Below are 27679 nucleotides of genomic sequence, written 5' to 3'. Positions count from 1 at the left end.
GAAACATTTTAGTTCCTGTCCTTCCAGAAGCAATGCTAAGAGAAATGACAAAGATTAAAATCTCATCTTTATAAACAAATAGACTTAATTTATCTTGCCTATCTACATGATTTTTTATTTCCACTGCTCAAACTCTAAAATGAAAGGCCCAGAAAAAGATGATGGCGGCTTCAAACCTTCACAGCCCTTTATGAGAATAGTATATCTTTGAGGCACACACTCAAAAATGGACAGTTTAAGGATAATAATCGATATTGATCGCACTCAGAGAGTGAGTGTGAAGCGGCGCAGGGGGGGTGGAGGGTCCTTACACTGGATGTTGATAGGATCAATGAGCTTTAGAGGATCAAGGATGGATGGTTCCTTCCGAGAGAGGCTCCGTTAGGGAACGACAGGGCCAGAAAGATTACACAATCTGAGCTCAACAACTCCCTCATCATCTTCTGTTTTCTTCCCATTTTTTCCCCTCTTTTCGTCAATTCACTGGGTTTTGACCTCATAGTGAGTGTGCTTGTAAACGGTGTGCCTTTTTAGTGTGTGCAGGGTTGATGCAGAGGTGACTTGTGATGGAACATCAGTCCTGTTTTTCACCCCTGAGCGTATTGATTGGGAGGCAGTGCGGTAATCTACTGAGCAGTTACATTAGAGGGACGTGACACACACTTCTTTAGATTTTTTTATGAACTCAGACAATTTGTTGTAAATTATAGAATGGTGCGCACACCTAGACCTCCCCCATTTGTGTAATACTGAGTAAAATGACCGAAATAAAACTGCAAGGACCAGTATTATCAGCCAAAAATCCCTCTTTTGGGAGTGACACAGGAAAAGATGCAACCCAGAGGTGTCGATGGTTTTTTAGAATAGCTGAGAATGACTGTTGGACTGGACAGAGAGCCAAGAATACATCTCAATTGGTTATGCTTACCCCTGACAGTAACAGAGCCTTTTCTATTCTAATAAAGCCTGTCCTCGCTATATTTACCTGCTTAGCACAGTCCAGTGCTCTGGGGCCTCTGTGACCTGCCTGCCCGAATGTGTCCGTGCATGCATGTGTGTGTTTGTTGGAGGGAGACATAATGGTGACTTAGCACCTGGACACGTCAACGATATGTAGATTTAGCGATGTTGATACAGCAACCGAATTGGCAGTGAATGCAAATTTATTTGTGGTGTTGAGGTGGAGGAAGTTTACAGTGTGTGTGTGTGTGTGTGTGTGTGTGTGTGTGTGTGTGTGTGTGTGTGTGTGTGTGTGTGTGTGTGTGTGTGTGTGCAAGTGCTCCAGATGAGAGATGAAGATTCAGCTGTGTGGGTGAGAGAGTTGGATTAGAGATGACAGCCCAGGCAGAGGAATCCCATCATTCCACGTCCAGGGAGCACTCCACTCAGGCACTGACATGGTTCTCTGGGGTGGGCAGTAGGAGGGTGCCAGTTACACCCTGTCAGTGGGTCTTATGACCTGATGGATGCTTTGCTTCAGGATGCAGAGAACACCCTGATATTGCCTCTCTCTCACATACACACACACACACTGCATTACATTCACAGACACCAGTGATACAAGACGTGCGTCTCTGATTTTTCTGGTATAATTTTGCTTGCGTTTTAGAGTGTATTTCGGTGCATTGAGGCCTTCACAGATGAACATGCACATACTCTGCAAAATCCCATTCGATGAAGGTGAACAGTCCTCAGCAGCTATCACGGAATTGAAAAGCCCCAAACTTGCATCTTCTCTTAATAGAGTGACATGATGCCGATCTATCAGCTCAGCCAGCCAACCGTGTCCCTTCCTCCTGATGGCTGCAGCCAATCGGCTGCCCCAATATTTGAGAACTAATTTGTCACAGTCACCAGCGTCCCTCCCATTTCTTATTCTCCCTGAATCCCCCTGAAGTGTTATTGTCAATCCATGTCTCCGAGGATGGTTTTATCATTCCTGCTTAGTACAGCACTGGGACTTATGGGACACATGCACAACACACCGAAGTGTTCACAGGCATCTTCTCCAACTCATTCCAACCACGCTGCACGGCCGTGACGTCTTTTTTATGAGCACCTAATTTTGCTCCTCTTTTCTCCCCGTGCCCCTCGCGCACATACAGACCATGACGGCTGTGTTTGTGCGAGTCCTTTCCCTCCACTCTGCCCTAAACGAACCAATTATGGGTGTTTATGTAGCTTTAATGCGTGTAAGTGTCAGGAGAGAAACATTGCACCGCTCACCACCTAATCAATGGGGCCTTGCATGCTACACCACCGCTCGCTTTTCTCTCCCCTCGCTCGTCCTCGATCACATCAGTACCTCCTCCTCGGCTCTCCTCTCTCGCTCTGCCTCTCTCTCCATCGTTCTTCTCTGTTCAATTAGCAAGAGATGAGAATGAGGTATCAGGCCAATTGAGCATGAAGAGAGCTTTAAACGAAGCAAGATGAGGCCATCACAAAGTTGCAGCGCTCAGAAAAACTACTATCGGTCATAAAGCTTATGGATTTTTTTTTATATATATTTATATAAAACAAATGAGAAAAAAATATTTTCAGCTTTATTTTAAAAGCTGTATGCAGCTTTCATTTCTGCATTTGATTTACATAGAGGTCACACACAGTGGTCAGCACTTTCATCTCACAGTGAGAATATCCCAATTTGAGTCTGCTTTTGTATGCATGTGGGCTTTCACCAGGTACTTCAGCTTCCTGTCACGGCCCAAAAACATGCACTGAAGGTTAATTAGCAGCTCAAAATCATCTGCAGGTGTGAGTCTGAGTGTTTGTGGCTGTCTATCTCCCATTGCTTGCCCTTTGTTGGATTAGTAGCCTGTCCATGGTCTACCCCAGTCAGCTGGGATCAGCCTTAATGTGGATAAAGAAACCTGTATGGCCCCAGGCTCCCCATTACACTAAGTTGGTTATGTAGTCTGGTTGGATGGATTTACCTATAATAACTCATTTCAGCTCTAGATTTTACATTCATACTGGTGCTGAATGTGAGCTACTTGTGATGTGGTTTGATTGCTATTGATTATCTAGTTTGTACCTGAGAGCCTGCAGAGATTTTTGATTATATTAATCCAGCCTTAAGTCCCTAAATCGATCAGTCTCAACCGTTTTATACCAGTTCAGGGTCACAGGGCACTGGAAATGATCCCACTTCTTAAAGTCCTAATACATGAATACAAGTGTTACTTTCTGTGATTGTTGAACCTGGATCAGACTGCTTTAACTTTACTTTTGCCCAAACTTCTGATATACCCACTGTAGACCGGAAGCAGAACCACCCATTCTCGGATAAGGGATTACGGCTACTTTCTCCCCAGTTTGTGGCAGAGATGAATGCAGCTCAGTGGGAGCTGTACCCCCCTTGGGTATTTAAGGCCCACCGCGGTGGGTCGGACGAGAGCTGTAGCGCCGGAGTCCTTTTTCCGACACCAGCGATTATTTACTGGGCCTGGGCCTTTGTGGGAACCAAGGTGATGGATTTTGACGGGGCTGATGATCACTCTTCCAATGAGAGTAATTAATTTAATGAAGAGCTACTGAGCATGAGCAGTACAGCGTGATGAATAGTACGTGCACGCTGTCGTTACTCACAGGTGACATTGTGTGTGTGGGGGGTAATGTGAAAGAGGGAGCATACTGTACAAAAGGACGGGAAAAAGCAAAGCCAGGGCAGAGTATGAACAAATAAAGCTTAAGGGAGGCCGAAACAGTTCTTCAAAGATCTCATACAAGTCTACAGCCTCTTTCACAACACCGGCTCATAGAAAGTTACAATGGCAGTACGGGGAGAGCCATCGTAAACAAGCCTGCGAGACACGACAGACAGGGGCCGATTTTATGATTCCCACTTTCACCCACATGTTTACTGATATTGTGAAAATGCAACCTTTTACCCAGGTAGTGCCTCCACGTCTCATAACAACTCTTTGCCCCCCCCCCCCCCCCCCCCCCCCCCCCCCCCCCCCCCCCCCCCCCCCCCCCCCCCCCCCCCCCGCATAAATTCTAACGAGGACTTCATGGTCATAATTAGCTGTTGTTATACGCCTCGCTGTCGACATGACACGTTATGTGCTGACCCGCTGTCTGAGATGGAATTATCTTCACTAATGAACCTAAGCAGAGTCAGTGACTCAGGATGGGGGAACGATGTCTACAAAACAGGAAGAAGACGTGTGGGTGTTGTGCTGATGTGCAGACGCCGTGGGTGTGGATATGAGCTTGGGCTAAGTGGCTTGAATATTATTGGTGGGTTCATGTAAAAGATATCAAGGCCACATTACGACACAGCGAGACAGTGGCTCGTTACACACCACTGGGCTAGCTATAATACCTGCTAGACTTGGCCACTAATTTAGCCACATGCCACTTAACGTACGTTTGATATGAATCACGGGGTGCCGAGAGGAGCCTCACTCCCCCCACCTCCCTGCCCTGTGACCCCACCACTCTTACTTCCTTAAAGAGCAAGTCGTTAAACAGCCGAGAGGATCCACCAGCAGCCATAATGGGGAAATAATGAACGCTGTTGCCTCAGGTATTTATCACAGCGGCAAGTCTCAGAGGTAAGGCTGTTTTATTCTCTAAATGGCGGGGAGGGGGGGGGGGGCTTAACCAGGTGGGGAATTAACTACAAAGTTTGAGAAGCAGGAAGGCTTCCCAGTATGAGCAAATGTGATCATGAACAGGTTGCAGGGAGCTTGATAAAGAAACAATTACTCTGCCGCGGCACTCTGTTCACCGCCGTCTAAACTGAAAGGGCAAATCCAATAACGCAAACAGAAGTCATGCAGGAAACACTTGAACTTTTGCTGACACATGAGACTGGCACGGTATCTCTGTGTGGACTCAGTCAATGTGGTGCGTCTGGTGTCCCACCGCTGGCTGCCTGGCTGGTAGGGTGAGGCCCTCCGGCTCAGACCGGCTGGCTCGGGGCTAGGTTGGTCCTCGGTCGCTCGCATCCCCTTCAGACGTCAGCGCAGGCCGGTCTCACCACGGCTCCTTTACAGCCTGCTTTCATGTGTCCTTTAATGAGGAAACCGCCGGCTCAGCAGCTTGCTATAAAACACAGGCAAATTAAAACACCCAAATATGAATCAGCTACGCTGCCTAATTCAGGAGACCGAGCCTGAGGCGTAGCTCTGCTTTGGGGAGACCTCAGGAAGACCAGACTCTATTGTCTGGGAAGGCAAAGATGCCATATCCTGCTTCAGCTGACAAATGACATCAGCCGAAAAGTCAATATTGCTTTTGAAGAGATCTGTTGATAACGTCGCCTTTCAAACCTGGAAGCACTTCCACTCTATTGCAATCAGATAATCTTCAAAACATACTGCTGAGGCAAGTGCATAGCTTCCCAAAGAACAATAACAGAGTGAGTCACAAGCCCACAACACAACTCCTGCCACCAACGGCTCGCCACAGTCTGCTACAACTGCGGCTGCCACTTAGACAACAGCAGCTCCATAAAATGCCGAAGAAACACCAGCCCTCAGAAAAAAAAAGGAGAGCGAGAAATAAAACAAAACCACATTTGTTTTTTCCCTCTCATTTCATGGTAATGATGGAAATAAGGGCATCATTCTGAGATTAGTGCTGCTGTTTCTCCCCGACTGGCATTAAGCATTATATGAGTGCCTGCTGAAGAGGTTTGAAGGAACAATGGAACAACAACCCAGCGAGGGCAAGGACGGCTTTTGTTGAGGACTTCCAAATGCAGAAGTCTGCTGTAATCGTCTCTGAAAGATGGAACAAGAAGACCACAGTGTGCTGGCATCAAGCTGGAGAAGACCAAGAGAAAAAGTTCAATCAATGTGTCACTTAAACTGGACATTTAGCCAGTTCATTACAGGATCAGCACCAAAACAATCACCTTCAGTACCAGAGTTTAACCTGTGACCAAACATTTGAAACACAACGTTACATTTTAATGAAATTAACTGTCTTCAAAGCAGGTCACATTTCATTTTCAAGGGAAATGCAGTGTAGAAGATGAATGGATGGAAAGGCAGTGACAAAAGAATAAAACTGATATCTGGTTCAAATGTGGTTAAAACTACCTTCCCCGTGCAGTCGCTTGGAGAATCATTCATTTCATGATTTTAGGAAATTGTGTCATGTCCTGAGAGGGATGCAGACAAAGGCAGCGTGAGTCTCCTGTTAGCCATGTCTGATTTAGAGTCGCTCTTAACCCAAAAATAATGTCTTTCAGTAGTGGAGAGAAGCTGCAGCCCTCACTGTGCCCACACAGAGAAATCCTACTGGTGTGCAGCAAATAATTTCATTAACTAAACATATAGAACAGATTAAGAAAATATGTAGGAAAGAAAATATTTATTCTCTGAAGCAGTGAGAAAGCAGAATTAGTTGGTTCATCACTTCATTAGGTGAATGATCAAATATTTTAAAAACTGCTGGATGAGCTACCGTGAGAAATGAGACGGATGAGTTCTGGTGATGTGATGAGTTTCCGGTTTCTCCACGGCACCTACAGCTTTTGGCTGATCTACTGAAACATCAGAGATGAATCGATACAAAAGGCCACAGAGACGTTCATGTTTCTCAAACAATAATTCTGAGTTTGACGATTCTGTGACCTTTTGTGCAGCAGAGTTTTTAATCATTGACATGATTTCATATTTCTGTAACGTGTTTGCTCACAGTTTGTACAACATAGCTGAGTCAGCATTGTCATTGCGACCGTACTCTGGTTAAGTTTCCATTCAGATCAGATCTCTGTTCATTGAAATAAATAAACAACTAACTGGATGGAACCAGCGAATTAAATCAAAACTTTGTATTTACCACAGTGAATTCATACAATCAGATCAAGAAACATAATGTAAGGATGAGTTTGTGTGTATCTGTGTGGAAATGTTTTAAAAATAAATAAAGTATAAGATTAACCAAATTAAACATGGGCAAAATATCCATACAGGAGGACGTGAGTTTGATTTGAAGTTTGGTTGGGTGATTTGCTGAAACTTGGCAAAACAAAAACTTGACTTGTTGTAAGAAAAAGATTAATTATCAAATAAAAAAAACTGAGAGGAGATTAATTATTTTTCACTTCCACCAACTACTTTTAGCCTTTCTGTGTTTTCTTGTATGTTTATGCATTTTCTATTTTTCACACTGGAATTGTTTGAATCAAAATCTATCTATAAATATTTTTTTTTTTTTAAATGTGGTCAAAATTTACATATATTTCCGATCTGTTTGTAGTGTATAAATTCCAATTTAAAGAGCAAAAAAAAAAAGAAGAAAAAAAAAAAGAAGCTTGAACTACTGTATTCCGACATCCACTTTCAACATGTGTTACATCTGCAGCAATGAAACATCACATTACAAAAGTAAATCCACAGAACATCTTTTATTTTAGGTTACAGCCTGACTGAAGATCTGTTTCACAGAGCAATGACAAACTGTAGACACTATTTATGTATTTTACTAAAAAAAAAAAAGAAAAAAAAGTGACAGTCCATTTAGATCCCTCTTCATTACTACACAACAATATGAAATATACATTATGTACATTTTCTCAGAGCAGGGAGGAACCGATCCTCACGGACACTCCACACGGATGTCGTATGCAGAAATACAGGGTCGCACAGAGCGGAGAAAATACGTGAGGACATAACGGACAAAAGAAAGTGCTAGACAGCGAGAACAATTTGTTGTGAACAGTATAAAATTTCAACAGTATTGGTCACAAAATAATACTCCTGTGGCTCATCAAGCAGATGTAGACAGTAGTGAACTGAGGTAAGATCGAGTAGAATCTGTAACGGTATCAAAACGGCCCAGCACGTCGCACGTCGCGAAAAATAATCTGAGATTATTTCACAGCATATCAGATCAGAAGTGGTTGATCCAGCTAGTAAAGAGGTTAATGTATGTAAGAAGCAAATAACCCAGACTTCTGTAACGGTGGTGTGTTCTCGTGATAAAACAAAAAAAAAAAAAACAAACAAAAAAAACTGAGTAGTGTAATGATGCTGTTTGGAAGACACTTCAGTGACTGAGTGACACCATCTTCTAACTAAAAGCAGAAAACGGAACATAAGTAAACTTTGAGCCTTGAACGTCATTGGTAACCTCTGTTGTGTTGTGAATGTGGGAATCAGCCAAAGTTCAACCTGTGGACTCTCTTGCACTCTCTTCAAGTAAATGTCCATCATGAATCCTTATTCTTTTTTTTTTGTTTGTTTTTTTCCATCTGGCCTCTGTCATTGCACACAGACAACCTCAGGTCATTTAGGTAACAGGCAAATAGCACAATTCCAGCAAAAAAAAAAACAACCTTACTTTAAGCTTTAACGTTCATGCAATTATTACTCATCAATCATCCTGTTCAACACTTATTTGCATTGTTACTTTTACACCAGCAGTGCCTCATCCTGTCTCGTCTCCATTGCCTCTCAGTACAGAGTGGAAAGAGAGCTGCTTTGTCTCTAGATACTGATCTAAGGTCGGTTTTAGCATTTCCTCCATGTGACGGGAGGCCGTGAATGGAAAATATGATTCAGCTAATGCAACGAGGGGACATGTGTCGACATACAGTATGGTAATTGGACCACGGATCTGTGCCTGAGGGCAAGGCCTTAGTCTCTCCTGAGCATAGCGGGATAAGGGGCACTGGGGTGTGTTGTTCGTGTGTGTGTGTGTGTGTGTGTATGTGTGTGTAGCAACAGCACAGTCAGCTGTGCTCCCCCTCTGTTCACTGTCCTTCCTCCTCGCGCAGGAACTGAAAGACGGATGAGAAATCCTTGTTAGCGTATCCGCGGGAGCACATGACTCGGTAGATCTGGTGAGCGAGGGAGCCCAGGGGGACGGGCGTCTTGGTGTTGGTGGCGGTGTTTTGTGCCAAGCCGAGATCCTTGACAAGACAAGAGAGCAGAAATAGGAGATGGAGTCAGTTTTAGGATTCATGTTTTTTTTTTTTTTTTTTTTTTTTAACATAAACAGTTGATGAAAGGGACTATATTTTTCATTTCAGCCTGTGAGATGAGTAAATGGACTGATCATTTGATGCACATCACCTACTGAGAGGGTATTAATGGAAAATTGATTCAACTGGTGATGAAGAGATAGAATGACCCTCACAACAGACCTAATGCATCGACAATAAAATCAAGTGAATCAGTGACAATTTGTCAGAGACTGAAGGAAAAGAGAGCAGAGCTGCTGACATTGAAGTGAAAGAACAGTGGGAAATAAAGAGGACTCAGTATATAAAGAAAAAGACATTAAAAAGGAAAGACTAAGAGATAAGCATGTAGATGGTCACCAGAAATTTTAATGGAAACGGTTTTTATGAATGACTGATCGGACAAGCGATTAAGGATGAACATCACAGGAATCTTCAAAGGAATGCATGTGTGGCTTTTCCCTGTTTCATTTTAACACAAATTGAAAAAAAAAAATGGGAAAAAAATTAGATAGAACAAGCTAACCATCTAAAAATAATTTGGTAAAAAAAAAGCCTCAAAATAGAAGCATGTTTTGCAATAAAAACAGTACTGGTCTTTCTGAATCTGGGAAAACCCTGATAATAAGACTCATATCTGGAAAGAGGTTCTGCTGACCAGATTTGGTTTGAATGAAGACACACACTTTATTTTCTAAAATAATAAAAAAACATGGAATTAAATGTACCATCTGTAGTAGACACAGACAAGTGGCCGCCTGCAATCCAAGTTCCAAAAATATAATAATTGCAGGGTGATGTTTTTAAAAAAAAAATTTTTTTTTAGCACATCTGAAGTAAATTTGAATTGCAATTAGTCCAAATTACTGAGATTCATTCAATGTCAAACGTATGATTATTGATTAAAATTAGAACCATACAATCAGGCCTTTTCTTTTTTTTTTAAATTAAATTAGATACTAAAATTCTCTTGAGCTCTTGGTCACATATTGGCCTTTTGGTGGTGAGACTGAATCTCTCAATGATAGAAGCTGCTCGCTGTTGGTCTACAGAGTATTCAGCCTTTTGTTCACCTGCTCTTCATATAGTGCCTCCATCAAAAACCACTCGCAATGCACCACGTTCGAATCTTTGAATGGCTTGTTGACGGCAGCGTCGAGCATCTGGCTCGTCGTCCCCTCTGGTACGGCCATCGAGCCACTCGTCATTACACACACACACCTGATGTTTCAGCAGCTCAGTCGCGGCTTCGTGGGCTGCGTTCACTATTGTTATGCAAAACTCGGCATGAAAACCGGGAGCTGAATATTCAACACCAAATACAAGACGAGCCCACGTTTTCAAATCCGTTTCTAGGAAGAACGTCTTGCATTCGGACCAACGCAGTGACACCAATTGGGAGCGAGCAGGTTGGGTACCTTAGCCATCAGTGTGGTGCCGAAGCCGCCCTGGTAGTTGTTGGCCGAAGGGACTCCCTCCATCACTCCAGGGACAGGGTTGTATGTGTCGCTGGACCAGCAACGACCTGAGGACATGTTGAGGATTTTGGCCAGGAGCTTCGGGTCCAAACCCAATCTGGAAACGAGTTGGAAACAACATGTTATCAGTTTTAGAGCATTGATGCTTATTTGCTGCTACACCATGTGGAATTTAAAAACTTTGGCACAAAGCTAAGACTGACCACACAGTGTTGATCTCCACTGAATGAGCAGTGACAGCTGCTACAACATAAATCGAAAGCAAGGATAGCATCAACCTGCATGTTAGCCACGTAAGCCACCAGTGCCTTAAATAAATAATAATAAATGAATGAATGAAGTTGACCACAAACTGAGCTCCAGTAGCATTTATGTGGAGGGGAAAAAAAGCTTGGTATGGAAGTAGACAGAATGTGGTTGTGGTCCTGAATTTTACTGCTTAAGAATCTGCAGAGTATTGTTTGGGTGGAGCGCTGGTGCTGCTTTGATTGTCACATAAGTTCCTGCTGATTTTCCGTTGGTTATTAGTAGCTGTCGCTGGTAGCAGCGGCCACAATGCACAGTACAGGGTGAGACAGCGGTGGAGAGGCGTCTGACACAGACTAAAAGTGGATGCCCACTTTTAGTCTGAGCTGGTGAGGTGAAAGGTAAAAAAGATGGCAAAGGTTTAAACTGTAGTGGACATTGTGTGAGAGTAGAGATGAAGTACAACAGACAGAAATGGGAAGAACAGGCACATCAATTATAATGATCATTCCCCCCTCCTCAAAAAAAAAAAAAGAAATGTGGAGAAAGATGGGAGTGGGGCCGACGGCTGATTGTGGTGACCCCCGTTGAACCTTGTGCCCGGCTGTGACCATTCCTCAGTGTTAATGGCTGAAAGCTTTGTAATGCTGGCTAATGCAGTATTGATGTTTACCACCACGTCTATCCTTCATCACCCCTCTTTCAAGAAAGTGGAGGAGGAGTAGGAAAAGTAGTTAGGCAGCGCAGGGGAGCCATAAACCTCGCTGTCACATGCAGGAGGCACACTTTTGAGTCTGCTGCCCCATTTTGTAGCAAGCCCTGCTTCCATATGCAGGAGGACAAATCTCCAGGCTATGATCGGTGGAAGAAAGCTAACGAGGCAGAGAAAGAGACAGAGCGCAGACAGACAGAAGCAAAGAGCGAAACCAAGTGCCAACCATTACAGCGGGGAGGGCGTAACTACGGCGTCTGTGTCGGCCAGTCTATGCGCCTGTGTAGCACAGCTTTTGTATATTAATGGTTTTAAAGCCAGTGTAAAGCTGACCACATCAAGTCCTGGCTGCCTTAGTTTACAGTTACTTACAGCCCCGTAACTCTATTCTGCTCTCAATATGACTATTAAACCATCATAGGTCCTTAAGGCCAGCAGCCTCCCTCCCTCTCTCTCTCCACCTGGCTCTCATTCTGCCATTACTGCCTCAGTTTTATTAGCTGTCTACTAACTAATTAAGAATAGGAATTGCATTTACACTCTCTCTGTGACTCTCCCTCCCTCTTTTCCCTTTCCTTCATCTCTTATGTGTCCTCTCAGGCTCCCTTTTTTTTTTTTTTTGAAAGCAGTTTTGGAAATGTGGCATAAGTGACTCTGCATGTGTGTTTTTAAACGGCAGTCTCGCTCATGATGGCTTTTTAGTTTATGTCTGTAGCGATGCCTCGCCATCCTGCTTCTCCTCTGCTCTTCCTCCCCCTCGCCGTCAGTGCTGACACCTCCCTGTCTGAGGACTCTTGGGGACATGTTTGACATCGCACACAGCCCCCCCCCCACTCCGCCAAGCTCACCAGACACACATACACACACACACACACACACATACGCACACACGGTCAGCCCCTCCCTGTGTTCTGGGTCAGCAGCTGAAAAGGTTACTGGCTGTGCTACAATAAAGCGCGTCCGAGCGCGCAGATCGTTTGTTATAGCGACCAGAGACGCTGACGGGGAGCTGTTGTCCTCTGTTAACGATAAATCAATGAAGTTCCCCTCTTGCTCCCATCACACACACACACACACACACACACACACACACACACACACACACGCAGAAAGCCCCTCACACACACACTAAACTGTGGTTATTAGCCGACGCAGTGGTGTTGTTCCTCGCCTGCGGTAATTTGCGTGGAGAAGAGGACATGTCACGCCGTAACAAGATTGACATGGATAAACAGACGCTAACGGCGAGAAGAGCGCGTTGCTGTGAGATGCTGCCGCAGATTAAAAAAAAAAAAAAAAAAAAAAAAAAAAACCAGGGAGACGGTGCTGCAGATGGAAATGAGGAGGGAGGGTGTTTATGTGTTTATGTGCCGGGAGCTCTGGCAGGTGGGGTTCATTTGCAGCGCTGATATTAACTGTCTGTTTCATTACGATTAGCTTCTCGTCCTCATCTGATGCCACAAGAGAGGAAGCCCAACCCGGTCCCCATTTATTATTTCATTAAAGAGCTAACGAGCACATATACACACACAAGCATTTACCATCACATTTATAGAGGCAACAAGCGTGTTTATCACCCAAGTTTAATCTCCAACGGAACATATGCTCACAATTCATTTGAACTATGGAGAGACGAGGAGAGATGTGTGTTGTGGCGAACCTATTTCTGTCTCTCAGCACAAAAGGCTGGTGTCTTGTTCCACATTTTGATTCGCCTGTCGTTTTTCTCATTAAAGGAACAAAAGAGCAAACATGCGTCCTTACTTGTGACAGCATGTTTGTATGCATGAATGGGCGCAGCTACATAGGTGCACAAGGTAAACTATGAGCTGCAGAAGCGCCATGTACCTTCCTGGGCCAGCGGTCGGTCTCTCGCTCTCGCTCTCTCTCCCCTTTTCTTTTCATCTTCATGCACATCATTAAAACAGACGCTGCTCTTTTACACCACTCCGCTCTACTCTCTGCTGTGTCTTATTCCTCTCTTTCACCAATTGGTTGGCCGCACATAGAAATTACATCAGGCACAGAAGAGACGAATGGATTCGAGAAAAAAAAAAAAATAATGAAATGAGATGTAAAGCATATGGATGGAAAGTAAAGCTTAAAGCGAGGGGAAAGACAGCAACGCAGAAAAAGCGGGTGTGCGCCAGGGCTTGGGAATCTGTGTGTGTGTGTGTGTGTGTGTGTGTGTGTGTGTGTACTCATAATTGTCATGCGTGGCCATTCCTTGCACTAAGAGAACGTTACGCTCTGTTGGAGACGGCCCGAGCTTACATCTGAGAGCAACAAATTAGCTCCACGAACAGAAGTGTGTGTGTGTCAGCGTGTGTTTGCGTGTCTGCCTATTTGTACAGGTAAGGGAACGCGCACACACGCACGCACGCACGCACAAAGAAAGGGCAGCTCGATCAGTCCCAAGTCCAGCATGATAAAATGTTTTTGTTGTATTTCTGTAAATTGGCTCTGAGTGCCCAGTCTCCAATGTGTCGGAGTGTGTTGGTGTGTGTGTGTGTGTGTGTGTGTGTGTGTGTGCCAGCACACATGCGCCTCGGAGAGTGTCCTCTCTGCATAAGAGGTTGGGCCGCAATGCAGCATGGGAGATTTACGGGTGTGGACTCTCTCTAAACGATGACAGTCTTTGTCAAGCCTTCTAATAAAGCCCCAGAGATTTGCTGGTAAGACGAGGGGGAAACACAGGAACACACACACACACACACACATACACACACGCGCATGCTCACACAATCCAGTCAGAAAACAGGTCAGTTTTGCCAGGATCTACCAATAACTCACATTCAAGATGAAAGGATATTGTTCTTAGTATTCGACTATTTCCACAGCATTACATTCTAATGATCTGCGCTGTAAGAAGTTGTGGTTCGTGTGGAAAACTGCTGTCTTCACCAGATCTGGATGTAAATCTGAATCTGCGTGCACGCGCGCGATTCAGAGACAGTGTGGCAATGTGTAAATCTGTGTTGCTCCCTTAATGCCTCCATATTTCAGAGACCTAGTGAGGGGATTTATGGTGCGACTGCTCATGCCAATTTTCCTCCTCTGTCTCAGCACAGATAAATCAGTCGCACTAACACAGCTGCACTGTGCAAAGAGCAATTCATGTACATGCACGCGCCACCATTTTACATAGTAAAACCCATAAAATAGTAGGACTATGAACAGAGGAAACGGTCTATTATTGACGGGGGATACACATAAATGAAGCAGAGAACATATTCCTTCATCTTATGGACAACCGATTTATCAGCTAATGTGAGCAAAGTACACACAACGTTCACTTTCCTCATCTCTAACGTTTAAAAAAAAAAGAAATGAAAAATGTCGCTTAAGGTAGCATATTTTAGGGATACGATTAGGGGCTTTGTCAAACCTATCCGGCATCAAAGAGTCAAAATCCTGAGCTAAATCCTGACCATGAGACACTGATTTGGTTTAATTCATAAGACTTCATATCCCATCAACCTCGGCTTCATGGCCAAGGAGGCTTTGTGCCGGGACGAGGCATGATGAATGATGGGATTTCTAGGTGGTGTTCAGTGGCAGGGGTGTGGCAGGATACTGGTGAGAGCTCAATCAGCAGATGTAAATCAGAGGCTGTGGCTCCACCCACTCATCCATCTTGCTCCACCAGAGGCGGCTCTGACTTGGGGAAGAGCTGACCCCTTTGCACTTCCATAAACTACACACACACACACACATACACGCACAAGCACACACACTTCCAAACCTCTACTAAAGTAGTAAATTGCAGTTACAACCAAAGCACTGGTATAGTCATTGCTTTTATAGTGACGGCTATATCTAAGGGGAATTTCATAGATGAAGAAATGCGCTGCTAAAATGCGTTTCTCTCAAAATATGCCACCGCTGAGTTCAAGGTATTCAAGCATTTGTTATGATAAACATACATTAAATTAATTTGAATAAAGAGAAATTATCATGTAGGGAAATATAGAACTTCTCTACCCCACAAAGCTATAAAAATCCACATAAATGGATGTAATGAGCCTGTTTTTCATCTTTCCTTTCCAAACAGAAAGTAATAGAGATATATTTCATATCTATTTATCTATCACCACACACTCACACGGAGATTGTTGTCACTCAGTCTCCTGCTTATCCAGTATTAAGTGAAAGGCTTGGTGTGAGCAGCATTAGAAGACATACCTGATGCCGAGGTTCATGGTCTCTGCAGTACCGATCATTCCTATGGCCAGCAGCATGTTGTTGCAGATTTTGGCGGCCTGGAGGGATTTCATAAGAAAGCACATGCTGACACACTTGTTTTGCAAGATATTATGTTCTTGTTTGACCAACTTTCTGGAACTACTGCAGCACTGCTGGTGTGTAAGTGCGATCGGCGTGATGCCAACAGTGCCCGAATGTGCGTTTGTGTTCGTGCGTCAGGCCTTACCTGCCCGGTGCCGACCTGTCCGCAGTAGACGACGTTGGCTCCCATGCAGGTGAGCAGCTCCTGTGCGGCGTGGTATTCCTCCTCCACCCCGCCCACCATGAAGGTCAGTTTGGCCAAGCTGGCAGCACCGACACCTAAACACACCATAGTCCAGACTGAGGAGGTGACCGCACACTCGGTACAACATTATCTGATAACAATGCAGAGCAATGAAAAATATTACCTTAAATTAGTTTATTAATAAGATTAAACCCTTTACAATCATGAAATGGTGGTATCAAACTAAAACGTTTGAGTTTGGCACACAAAACACTAAGTATATCAACCACTTCACTGTTTTCCCTTCTATTATCTCCATCTAAAAGGTCAGTTGGGTGCTGTTATGCGTGTGCATGTGTATGCGCAGCTCACAGAGGGACAGACGTGTTAAGTAGCGGCGCACCGGAGGGACAGAGGTATCTTTAAAAGCCGATTGTTGCCATCATCCACTGTGTAACCCTCCTGGGAACCCTTGCCTTTTGTCTTGTCACCCCTACCCCTTCACATGCACACCAACAGCTGTGCCTGAGGCCAGCCCCCCCCCCCACCCCCGGGTGGGTATCAGTGACAGGCGTGAGGGGTAATTAACTTTACACTTTATCATGTTCAATTAGGCGTCCCTCCCCATGCCTGATGGCTTAAGGAGCGTGCCATGTTGTAGGAGGCAACCTTGCACCCCCTCCACCCCCCCCACCCGGTCCACGGGGCATTTATTGGAGGAACAATCCCCTTTCAGAGGAAGTTGAATCCAGGAGGCCCATGTCTCTGATGTACAGGGAATTGGGGGGGGGGGGGGGGGGGGGGGGGGGGGGCACAAATACATCAACACAGAGACAAAGTATAAAACAAAGAAAAAGAGAGATGAAAAACATTTCTGAACATGCTTGACAGATGAACTCTGTGAGAAGAGAAGTAAAAGAAAAAGTAAAGTGGAGCGAGGACATTCAGTGTTCGAATCCCTCTTCAGGGGAACATTCAGCTCTAATGAAAGGCCTCTTAATAGTGAGAGCCTCATAATGTCTGTGTTAATAATTAAAAGGGAATTAGTGGGCGCAAAACAGCTGAAATCACAGTATCAGACTTCACTGCAGCAGAGAGGACATGGGAGGGTAGTTATGGGATTTGCTGTGTATTTACATGGCCTGCGACACATGAGAAAAAAAAACAAACATAAAAATACATCTCTTCTCGCTCCCTCTTCTTTAATTGGCAATGCTGTTGTCAAATATATGATGATGCCACTGCACTGCACGTGTGTCTTGTGTGTACGTCAGTGATGAGCTGTCAGCAGGTCATTAGGGCCACATAATGAAGCCCGCGCTGCAGCAGCTGCCTATGGCCCACATCTAACATGCGCTCAGCATAAGGCTGCCACACACACCAATCATACACACATATGGTTCACAGACACCGTGGATTTATTCCCTTCTTACGCCATGTCCACATTTTCCATTCGGCTTTAGCCCTTTTGATCTGGTTGAGTTTTTCGTCATCATCAGAAAAACGTGACATTGTTAAAAAAGGGACGCCATGACCGTCCACAGCGGGAAACTCATAGACCTTGTAATTAAAAAAATATTAACACTAATGTGTGAATAAAAGTTCAGATTTGCAATTCTTAAGTTTCAGTTTAACACACATGCACTCACACACACACACACACACACAGCTGTGTGACAACTGAGCTGGTTCATTAGCGGAGATCGCTGTTTGCAGACGACTTAAGAGGATATTATTGATAACACAGTCGACGTGCTGATCAATATATCTTGCTAAGGAGAGAAGAAATAAGCGAGGCAAGAGTCTGCGAAAAAGAGGGAGGTAGAGAGAAGTGGAGAGAGATGTAGAGATGACAGCGGTAGGAAAACGATCTCTCTCTTTCTACCTCCCAGCATCCCTCCCTCAAATTAACTAATCACCCATAATAAGCTCTTATGATCTGTAGTGGATTTCTATAAGGACTGACACCAGGATGATGGAAGATCCTTGTTGGGAGAAGCATAACATCATTAGCATAACAGTGTGTGAGTGTGTGGGTATCAGAGGGTCTGTTCACTGTGCATGAGTGTGACGCGCTATCCTGAGACTATATGTGTGTGTGTGTGTGTGTGGTGTGTACACTTCCATTGTGTATCACACAGTGTGTGTGTGTGTGTGTGTGTGTGTCTATGTGAAGGGACGTCCCGGTCTCGGGCCGGTCCTGTCAGAGACGGATTAAAGAGGAATCCTAATGAGGCTTCCTGAGCGCCGGGTACGCCGGCTCATCCATCCCAGCGGGAGTGACAGTCCTGGATCGTTAGCACTGCACAACTACACAACGCCCCCTAGGGGGTGGAGACAAGGTGTGTGCGTGTGCGTGTGCGTGTGTGGGGTTGGGGACACCTATGATAGAATATGCATGGTGGAGACAGAGTACAGAAGGGTTGAGAAAACTAAACAGGCACTAGAAAAAAGTTGTTTATTACAGGCATTAACATATAATAATACAGAACAAATTGAGCCAGACTGCTAAATATGAAGAGCTGGTACAGTGGAGTAGTGGTTAGCACACTTGACCTCCAGCAGTCCCTAGTTTGAGGCTGGTTGAGTTTAGGAATTTGTATGTTGTTCCTGTGTATGTGTGGATTTCATTCATAGACTCTGAACTTCCTCCCACAGTCCAAAAACATGTTTGAGGTTAATTGATGAGTGTGTGATCGTTCGTTTCTCCATGTTTACCATGGGGGCGTGTCTGGAGTGTGCCCCGTTTTCATCCAACACCCATGCAATCCTCAGTTGGACAAACCAGTAGAAGACATACGAACATAAACAATAACACGCCAGATCTTTCTGAAAGATTTGATGAAATGAAGAAAAATGTGCCAATTTCATAATGAACAGGTGATCTTTTGAAAACAGTGGTCATGAGAAACAGCAACCTTTATCTGAAGCTAATTTTTTTTTTACTTTTAAGGAATTTGGTTGAAGGAGTAGTGGGATTACACGGTTTTTTCTCAGAAATACATCTAAAACTAAGCTTGTTGGGCGAGTTCGGTTAATTCTGAAACATGTACGTACGAAAGGAGGACAATGAAAATGTCTCTCACAGTAAAGTCACCACACAGACCGTGCGTTTGAGGCAAATCGTGTGTGGCCTTCACAAGTAAGTTTCCCTCAAATAAAGACATCAAATACAGACATCTCCTTCTTCTAAACTCCATTAATAAAATTCAAGTTAATAAGCTCGGAGTCGAGCCCTATTGGGACAGATGCCGAACAGCAGGCCTCAGCAACAGGCGTTAGCCGTGAACACGAGAGCCTGAAACTGGTTGTGTGAGGGCACAGGAAGATCAGAGAAGAAAAACTCTGGTCTGGCCTGTTTGTAATGAACACTTAGTTCATTAGCACTTCTTTCATTGCGCGCAGAAGAACCAACCGAGGCGATTCATGACAGCCATCTAACCTCTTAAAACGGAGCTGTTTTTGAAGTGGTGCTTGCATGTACAAAGTGAGTCAGGATGTGTGTGTGCATGCAGTATCTGTGTGTGTGTGTGTGTGCATGAGAGACAGGTGCAGTTCCCCGAGCTGGTCGCCAATAAGACGTCAGTTGGAGCTTCTGAGGCCGTATCTCCGGAGTTACGAGCCACATGTAAACCAGTAGCCACTTTTTTTTTTTTTTTTTTTTTTTTTTTATTGGCGGTGGGTTTAAATGAAACTACATTTGTGAATATGAGGCTACACAAACAGTCACAGGCACGCATCCACACGTGCACACACAACGGGGGATGTTCCCCAAGTTTGGTAATGAATGACGCATTTGAGTACTTTGCTTTCCCCCTGAAAAGATTACACGGAAAAACACTTGGAGCAAAATAACACCTTGAGCTCAAAACACATACTTCCTCAAATGATAATGTATTATGGCTATTTCAGCAAAATCCAATGAGATTTAAGGATTAAGTAGGTTTAAAATCATACCTCCAGGTCCAAAAGCAGTTGGTGGAAACAAACCCCGGCACTGCCAATTCACTGTACTGTTTGCTACTTTAAGTTTTAACTATATGCACATGCAAGGTTGTTTTGGTTCAGTTGCAGTCATCTATAATTCAGAGTGAAAAGAGCCTTCACACTTAATAGTGCAACAGCCTTGAGTCAATGGGAGTTGACTGCAAGGAGAGCGAGCCAGTGGGGGTAGGATGTTTACAGGCCAACAACGCAGCCTCATGTGGTCCACCATTATAATTACACCCAAGGGCAGATCTTTTTCTCAAACAAATTAAACTCTAAACAGGGCCCGTAAAAAAAAACTCAACGGATATCAAGTGGATCACTGAAACAGGACAAGAGTGTGAGTTAACCGAAAGGGCTCGCGCACATCGGAGTGAAAAATCAGCACGTTCAACACTTTTGATGCCAACTCCGCTAATGCTCTGCTTATATGTTAAAAACAGAGTCTTTATCGGCTGTACTTAACAAGTCCAGAGTCACGAGAACCGACCCCTGCACACATACACTCCATGAGAACGCTGAGCGAACGCACTACTGGAGAGAGTTTAAAACATGGAGGGGGAAAAAAAAAACAAAACACAAAGAAGGAAGTTTAATTCAGCTACAACAAACTTTCTTTGCATATAAATTATACTGCATCCTTAATTATTTGGTTTGCAATACCTGTTCATTGACCACCAGGTCAGCTCTCATCATCATCATGATCATCATCATCAGCAACTGCACTATAGTATTGGGGAGCGGCTGGTCAATGCTAAGTGACAGAGAGTGGAGGGAGCAGCAGAGAGCCACAATCAATCCTTTCTCTGGCCCAACGAGACTCATCTAGGACAGAGCAAGTTAATAATGATCCCCAATTAGGTTGTTAGCAGGCAGGGACACACACACACACACACATGCACACACTCACACACACACAGAGCTGGACGGATAACAGCCTAATTCACTTTTAGATGACTGACATGCAATGCGATGTTTAGGCTACATATGATAGACAGAGGCTTTCTGCGTGACTCATACACCAGCTGACTATTTAGACACACACACACACACACGCACGCACACACAACACACACCAGCTGACATAGGGGCAGAGTTTTGCAAACCAGTCCCCCAGCTGCTGTGGCTCTACCTCCATATGGAGCATGGGCTACAACTCCCCCATCATGATCACCCCTCCATCATCTCCGTCCGTGTTCGGTCACTTTATTCCCCCCCCACCCCCGCCCCAATGTCACCAGGACCCGTCAGTGAGAGGCTTGTTATGCTAATCTAGTCTTTGGGTGAGTGACGCTCTCCAGTATTGGCCAGCCATGACAGACTGCGACAGCTCCACCCTCAGCCTGTCCCATCTGATTCCTTAACTCAGTGTCAGAGAGTCTTCAGTAACTGCGTTCAGGCTCATCTTCTAAAGTATCCCTATAGGCTGCCTGCATGCTTTTGAATCTGTGGCATTCAGATAAATCTAAGTAGGATTGGTAAGACTTGCTTAGAAACGCATCTATTTTGCCATATTTTGCTATTTGAGTCAGTATTTTAACACCACATCTTATTTGTAAGATGGCCCAGATTTTGTTGGTTTGCTGTTGGAAATAGTCTTTATCAGTCAGCAGAAAAGTGGATTGGCCAGGTTGACTGACAAACAAACCGGTGCCAGCCGTGGCATGAACGAGCCCCTGCACGCCGTGAGATGACGTCCAAACCGTCGGCAAATGACACACTGCAAACTTTGGAGAGAGTTGATGTGGGATGGATATGATTAGAGTGGTGTTGAGACTTCGGCTAAATAGGCAGTTTGCTGGGGATTACAAGATCTCACAAACAAGCAACATTAGCCCGGATGCCTCCGGTCCCGCAACGGCTCGGCTCCCGCTTGCTCTCGTTTCCACCGATAGCCGACTTTCCCAGCACTGGGAAAAAGCGCAATGAAAGGTTTTTAGGGGCCTTTTTAAAGCCACCGTCCGTTAGCAATGTGGCAGCCCACCATGGGCACACAGACACAAACACAGGCATTCTGGGTAATTACTGCTAACGACCCCGTCGCTTGTTAGCCAGACCTCCTATTTTTGCCATAGCTGTGCCAACACCCCGAGCCTGTGACATCAGAGCGCGTTTTGTTGTGGGTCAACCTTGCATGCGGACGTTTTTAACGACACCAGACAGTGGTAGGAGTGTAGGAGTGTGTGTGTGTGTGTGTGTGTGCGCACAGGCGACCGTTAGCATGCCTGAGGAACCCGTGTCTGAGTTAATATAACTATGTCTATGGAAGAAAGTGTTTAGGAAAAGGAGAAACGTTGTTTAAAGAACACAACGTGTGGATGGACGAGTGTGTGTGCCAGGACACAGCTGGCTCACGCAGGGGCAGAGCCAAGGCGCTGGTCAGTGTGTAAGAGCGGAGGCCAGCAGGATGCCCATGAGAAGAAAGTGAAAGGTTTTTTTTTTTTTTTTTTTGATTGCTCTTTTTGACGTGGGTTACAACTTTGCAAGTCAGATCCCACGGTCGCCTGCCAAACCTCGAGTGACGCACGCAACATACAAGCACACATTTCTGTGTAAAACACGCCGCCTCACACGGCACACAAAGGCATTCATTTTATATCAGACAAAATTCTACATTCAAAATAAAAACAGATACTGAAGCCACAAGGAGAACCAGCTGCGCTGGCAGGAGTGGAAGAGTCACAGCAAGTCTTTGCATTGAGTTTTTGTCATTCCCACAGATCTAAATCACTTCTAATTGGACATCACGACACCATACCGTATCTAAAACATCACAGATACCTGAAGACTGACTATGGTGAATGTGTTTTTGAACCAACAACATAAAATTGCACTTATGTTTCACACTGTATAGTGCTTGTTTGTAGAGTTTCAAGATGAGAGTGAATCCGAGTAGGACTGGCAGTGTTCCTCCAGATGAATAGATGTCATTCACACTTGTCTCTAGCACAAAAAACACCAACACACAGAGCTCATGAGTATGACAGTACCCAGTTTGGGTAGGGTGCCATCTCCTGGCTGGAACGGAGCATGTGACTTCTTCTCCCACCCGGAGCTCTGGGGTACTGATGGGCTTTTAAGGGTTAAATATACAGAGCTCTGAAGTTTTCCCACTGAGTTGTCGCACATTGTGTCTTGTCCTGTCTCCGACAGACTGTTTGGGCGTTATCAGGACCAAATCATCAAAAGTGAACAAGTTTGAAGTGTTCAAAGTGGTGATTCAAATGAAAACGTTTCAAATTGGTAAAGCAATAATTAAATTATGAATAATTATATGTATAGAATACTCTGAGTTAAAACCAGCTGTCTGATTCAACATATTAAAGTGCCACTTTGTGAGCAGTGCAGGCGGCATGTTTGCATGTGAAAGAAGAGTGTCTGCAGAGACCAAAGGTAGCAGGTAAATCATTGGTCATCTTAGGCTAGTAAAAGAGGCTTAGTTAAGAGACAGGAGAGGAAGAACGTTCACAGAGGACCGCACACACAAAGCGAGCACTGTCTGTAGTATGTAAACAGTGTATGCGTTAAAGGAGAGTAACAGGCTTAAGCCTCTGATCTCGCTGACTGCAGTCGGTCTGTTCTGCAGACGCCAGCTGGTAAACATGACAAAATAGGCCAAGTCTGTGTTTGTAAGGCCTAATGCAGGAGAGACATGGAGCATTGTGACTTGAACTCAACACTGCACAATAGAAAACAAACACACCCTGATCAGTCGAACCCAGCATCGTGACAGCACGTGAAAACTTTCAATGCATAACTGAATTGAAGACAGTGTGTGAGACAGAGAAAGAGAAACGACAGTGAGAGCGAGAGAGACGGACAGTTTTACTGCGATGTATCTCCTTCATGTCTTATCTCCGCTCTTCTCCTCTCCTCTCCTGCTCTCCATGTGAGGGCGGTTTCTCTCTTCTTTATGACTCTTTATCTGACATGAAAGGCACTAACATGGGATACCCGCCATTACGGCTCCATCAACATGAAAAGCCCTGACACGAGATTCTCCGCCGCGGCTCAGCCCATTAAGGACCGCTGGTGATCCTGTGCTCTGTCAAGGAGCCGTCACAGGCAGACAGCGCCGACATAATGAGGACTTAAAACCTTACCCTCGCCTTGAAGACCCCCAGTCAAAAGCAGCAATAAAAGCATCAAGAGGGCACCTACTGGCTCGCCCGTGCAGTAATTATAACCCATGTCTGACCACTGACCCAAAAGGTCCAGGAGTTTAGATATACAAAAGAGTTAGACAGCTCAGAACTGAGGCTGCGGGGTCAGAGTCCGAATATTAAAGGCTGCTGGTCCTGAGTGAACAAACTAGCTGTCAAATTTTGCTTTCAATACCGTCGCTGATACTTTACAGTGTATCTAATAAATACTTGCATTGTGACAATGTCTTAAAACTCATAATTTAACAAAGACGTGACATTTATAAAACGTTCCCTTCACAAACAGCTAACAGTACCTCACACTCAAGTTCAGATGTTGAGGTCAAGCAATGTCTCTGAGACCGTGCGGCAGTGTAGTGGTTAGTGCTCCTGCATCACTGATAGAAAAAAACCCTGGTTTGAGTCTGGCTGAGGGGAGGAGGTTATTGTGCATGCCTGGGATGTCTCTCAGTATTTAAGTTTAATCCCACAGTCAAAAGACATGCATGTGAGGTTAACTGGAGGCTCTAAATTGTCCAGGGTGTGAATGTGAGTGTGTGTGTTGACTGTCTGTCTCTGTTTGCTCAGTAATGGACTGGTGACCTGTCCAGTGTGTATACTCCGTCTTCACCTCGGCTGGGGTGTGCTCCAGCACCACCCAACCCTTCACATGCATAAAATTACTAGAAGGTGGATGATGACAACCTGACTGATATTAAAGCATTTTCAGGGTGCCTCATAATGAGAAACAAAAACAGCTAAATTAGTGCATAATGATCACAAGTTAATATGAAACACAGACAAGAGAAAAGAAAAACAGAGACCGCAGAGCAGCAATGCGTATTAATGACTTAGTTAATTCAATACCTCCTGAGACTGGAGCATCCATGAACACAGCTCCCATCTTCTCTGCAGCGACTGCCATTTCTTTAGAGACAGCAGGATCAATCGTGGAAGAGTCGATCAGCAACGTTCCTTTCTTCACCTTCCTGAAGAGGGTAATAATCCAAACATTAAAGCCATGTGGACAGACATTTTTTGTGACACTTGTTTATTCACATGAAATTATAAAATGCAGCAACTGAATTGTCTGCTTACTTGAGAATGCCGTTTGGGCCGGTGTAGACCTCGATGACGTTGGGACTAGAGGGTAACATCGTAATGATGCGGTCAGCTTTTTCCGCCACCTCTGCCGGGGAGTCTACTACCTGAACACCGAACACATGATTCACACAAAGAAAATATCGTCATTAACTGCAAGAATCATAACTTCCGTTTATGCCCATCTGGTGGCTGAGGTGCCATTTGATCATAAATCAGTTGTGATGAGTTGCAAAAATCTTTGGCACTGCCAAATGAGGGTAAAATGTGAACACGCAAGGTATTTCTGACAGTCTGTTACCTGGGCACCTGTGTCCTGTAGCTCCTTGCACGACTCCGGAAAGACATCAGTGGCAATTACGGGGTAGCCATTTCTTAACAGGTTTTTGGCCATGGGTGTGCCCATGTTTCCCAGACCAATAAAACCCACTGGCGTCTTAGAGGCCATTGATCGCGATGACACTGATAGAGGAAAGAAAGTAAAATCATTAGCAACATATTTTTGTTGACAGATGGTTCAATTTATTGATGTCCATCCTAAAATATCCTCTGAATTGGTTAAAGCTGAAAGGGATTTCACCTTTTTTCTGAAACTGAGAGCTACTTCAAGTACATCAAGGAATAAAGAACGCGACATGTTACAAGCCATATGAATATTTAAGAATTGTGTGGCTCACCTTCGGAGAAGGTAAATAGTTATCATGCAAAAAAGTTTGCAGAGTTTCAATTAATAAATGATCAATATATTGAAACTTAACATGATGTTTCCTTCAAACTGTTATGACATTTGAAAGAAAAGTCATTTATGATCATCACAAATTTGTAGAATGTACATTTGTGAAATTTGGTTAAAATTCCCACCTGTTAAAAATTTGGACAAATTATCACTTTTTAAGGTGAATATCTCACATTTTGAAATCAAGTTCTTGTAGGCAACCAGATGCCTATTTAGCACCAGGGGGGCCCATGGTAGTTTCCTTTGTGATCAAGTAATCCTGATACTTACTGCAGTCAGTGGGGAGGTAGCAAACTTCCATATGACAGTAAGTTTCAATAATAAATTAAACCAATTGTAAGAAGACAATGAAATCCATCACAAAAAATGCATTACTTCCAATCAATGACAACAACAATCTGTGTAGCACTGTGATCAACCAACTACTAGCTTTTAGGAAGTCTCTCCTGGATATTAAACACTTCTGGTTCATCTAAGGTAAAGTCAGATCAAGAGATGCTAAAGAAAGTACAAACTCTGGCAAAATACCAACCAGACCAAAACAATAGGATTAGGGTTGGATAAAGGAGTCAAAATACCAAGTGTTGTGTTCAACTTTGTCTTCTCCAAATTTATTAAGTGCATCACATAAGATAACAACTATCACTTTAATCATGATGCATTATCTAATACTAAATACATGTATGACACAATGATATTAAATCTAGCAAGGATCTTGTATAACAAAGTAAATAAAAAGGAACAATTACATTGCTTTCTCCTCCAAGTGAACATGCTTTCGAGTGTACTTTAGTCCCTTAACATGACTGTCAGTTAAACAAAACTACATTTTTAAAGTGAATGACACCTCTAACAATAATCAAGACAAATGTATACTCTTGAAGGACATTTCATTTGATTAAATACCAAAATCTGGAAACAGGGTTAGGCTTACTTCTCTCAGATGGTTGTTTTTGCAGTGAATGTTGATGGCAACTTGTTTGTTTTTGTATTTGACATTTATTACAATCGTTTTGTATCGAATACAAATGTGTGTCGCATGTTTTTAATTAATATGACCGGATGCATTTCAATATTATCTGGCACAGGATGCAAGATTCAAGTCAATTACATCATTACTGATTTTACAGCTATTATGCATGCCATATAACAATAAAAATACGTTTTTTGATGACTGGTGCTTGAGGAAAATGTAGCTGTGAGATGCATTATGCTAATAAAAGTGTAAAGCGAATTGTAGTGTTGTGCTTAACAATCAAAGCCACGGAGAAGTCTATGCCGGGACCTCGTGTTTAAAATTGGCTGTTGGCTTGACATTTCAGTGTGCAATGTTCATTACGCAGACAATGCAGGCCACCTGCTGCGTGTCCAGATTGAACTTAACCTACACGGGGGATTCATACTTTCTCCAGAGGGCTAACGAGCTAGCTAACGCGCTCCTGCAGGGGCTTCTCCGCTTGACTTCATCTCTCAACACACAGCCGCACACGGGAAAGACAGCAAAGAGGAAGCTGGCAGCATGAGCCAATACGTTACCGAAGGCAAAGTCGACATGCTTATTCCACCTTAGCAATAAATTTGCAGAGCCTCTGAAGAGCGCAGCCATGCTTCTTTCCCCTTGACCTCGGCGTACAGTGACAGCTGTCACACCAGGAAAGCTACGCGGAACTTCGCTGATTGATGGCATTTTTCACCAATCGCAGAAGCAGATGAACTCAAACAGCCAATCAGAAAGAAGTAAAGGCGGGACATCCGATACCTATTTTACTTGTCAGTGCCCTTTAAGCCCACGCTGTCGTGATTTTTTTTTAAATAATTTTAAATTACCAAAACACACTTTTCATCTTAAAAGATACAACATTAAAAAAGAGAGAATATTTTTA

At 44.0% G+C, this 27679-nt stretch overlaps 1 protein-coding gene across 2 annotated transcripts; it reads right to left on the bottom strand.

The window, feature by feature from the left end:
- Positions 1 to 1214: 1214 nt before the first annotated feature.
- Positions 1215 to 27424, bottom strand: hibadha (3-hydroxyisobutyrate dehydrogenase a). 2 transcript variants are annotated; one of them, XM_030082336.1, is made up of 9 exons: positions 27333 to 27424; positions 25362 to 25522; positions 25058 to 25167; positions 24827 to 24948; positions 15792 to 15925; positions 15545 to 15621; positions 10342 to 10498; positions 8672 to 8872; positions 1215 to 1270 (listed from the first exon to the last, which is right to left on the bottom strand). In XM_030082336.1, the coding sequence occupies exons 1-8, from the start codon at positions 27400 to 27402 to the stop codon at positions 8714 to 8716; spliced, it is 990 nt and encodes a 329-aa protein (XP_029938196.1). In that variant the 5' UTR covers positions 27403 to 27424; the 3' UTR covers positions 1215 to 1270; positions 8672 to 8713. The 2 variants fall into 2 exon arrangements, with proteins under 2 accessions (XP_029938196.1, XP_029938195.1); XM_030082335.1 differs by lacking the exon at positions 1215 to 1270 and having other exon boundaries at positions 8113 to 8872.
- Between the last annotated feature and the right edge of the window lie 255 nt (positions 27425 to 27679).

The sequence above is a fragment of the Salarias fasciatus genome, chromosome 22 (genome assembly GCF_902148845.1).
Source record: "Salarias fasciatus chromosome 22, fSalaFa1.1, whole genome shotgun sequence".
In the NCBI taxonomy this organism is placed as follows: Eukaryota; Metazoa; Chordata; class Actinopteri; order Blenniiformes; family Blenniidae; genus Salarias; species Salarias fasciatus.
Note: the sequence above shows the minus strand (reverse complement) of the source record. Positions and strands in the feature narration are given on the sequence as shown.

Excerpts from the sequence above, each read along its gene's own strand:
- hibadha (XM_030082336.1), bottom strand. The coding sequence starts at position 27,402 with ATGGCTGCGCTCTTCAGAGGCTCTGCAAATTTATTGCTAAGGTGGAAT. Across the intron at positions 24,949-25,057 it reads GGCCCAAACGGCATTCTCAA|GAAGGTGAAGAAAGGAACGT; the intron begins GTAAGCAGACAA and ends TACCCTCTTCAG. Across the intron at positions 15,926-24,826 it reads GGATGCTCCAGTCTCAGGAG|GTGTCGGTGCTGCCAGCTTG; the intron begins GTATTGAATTAA and ends TGGTGTGTTTAG.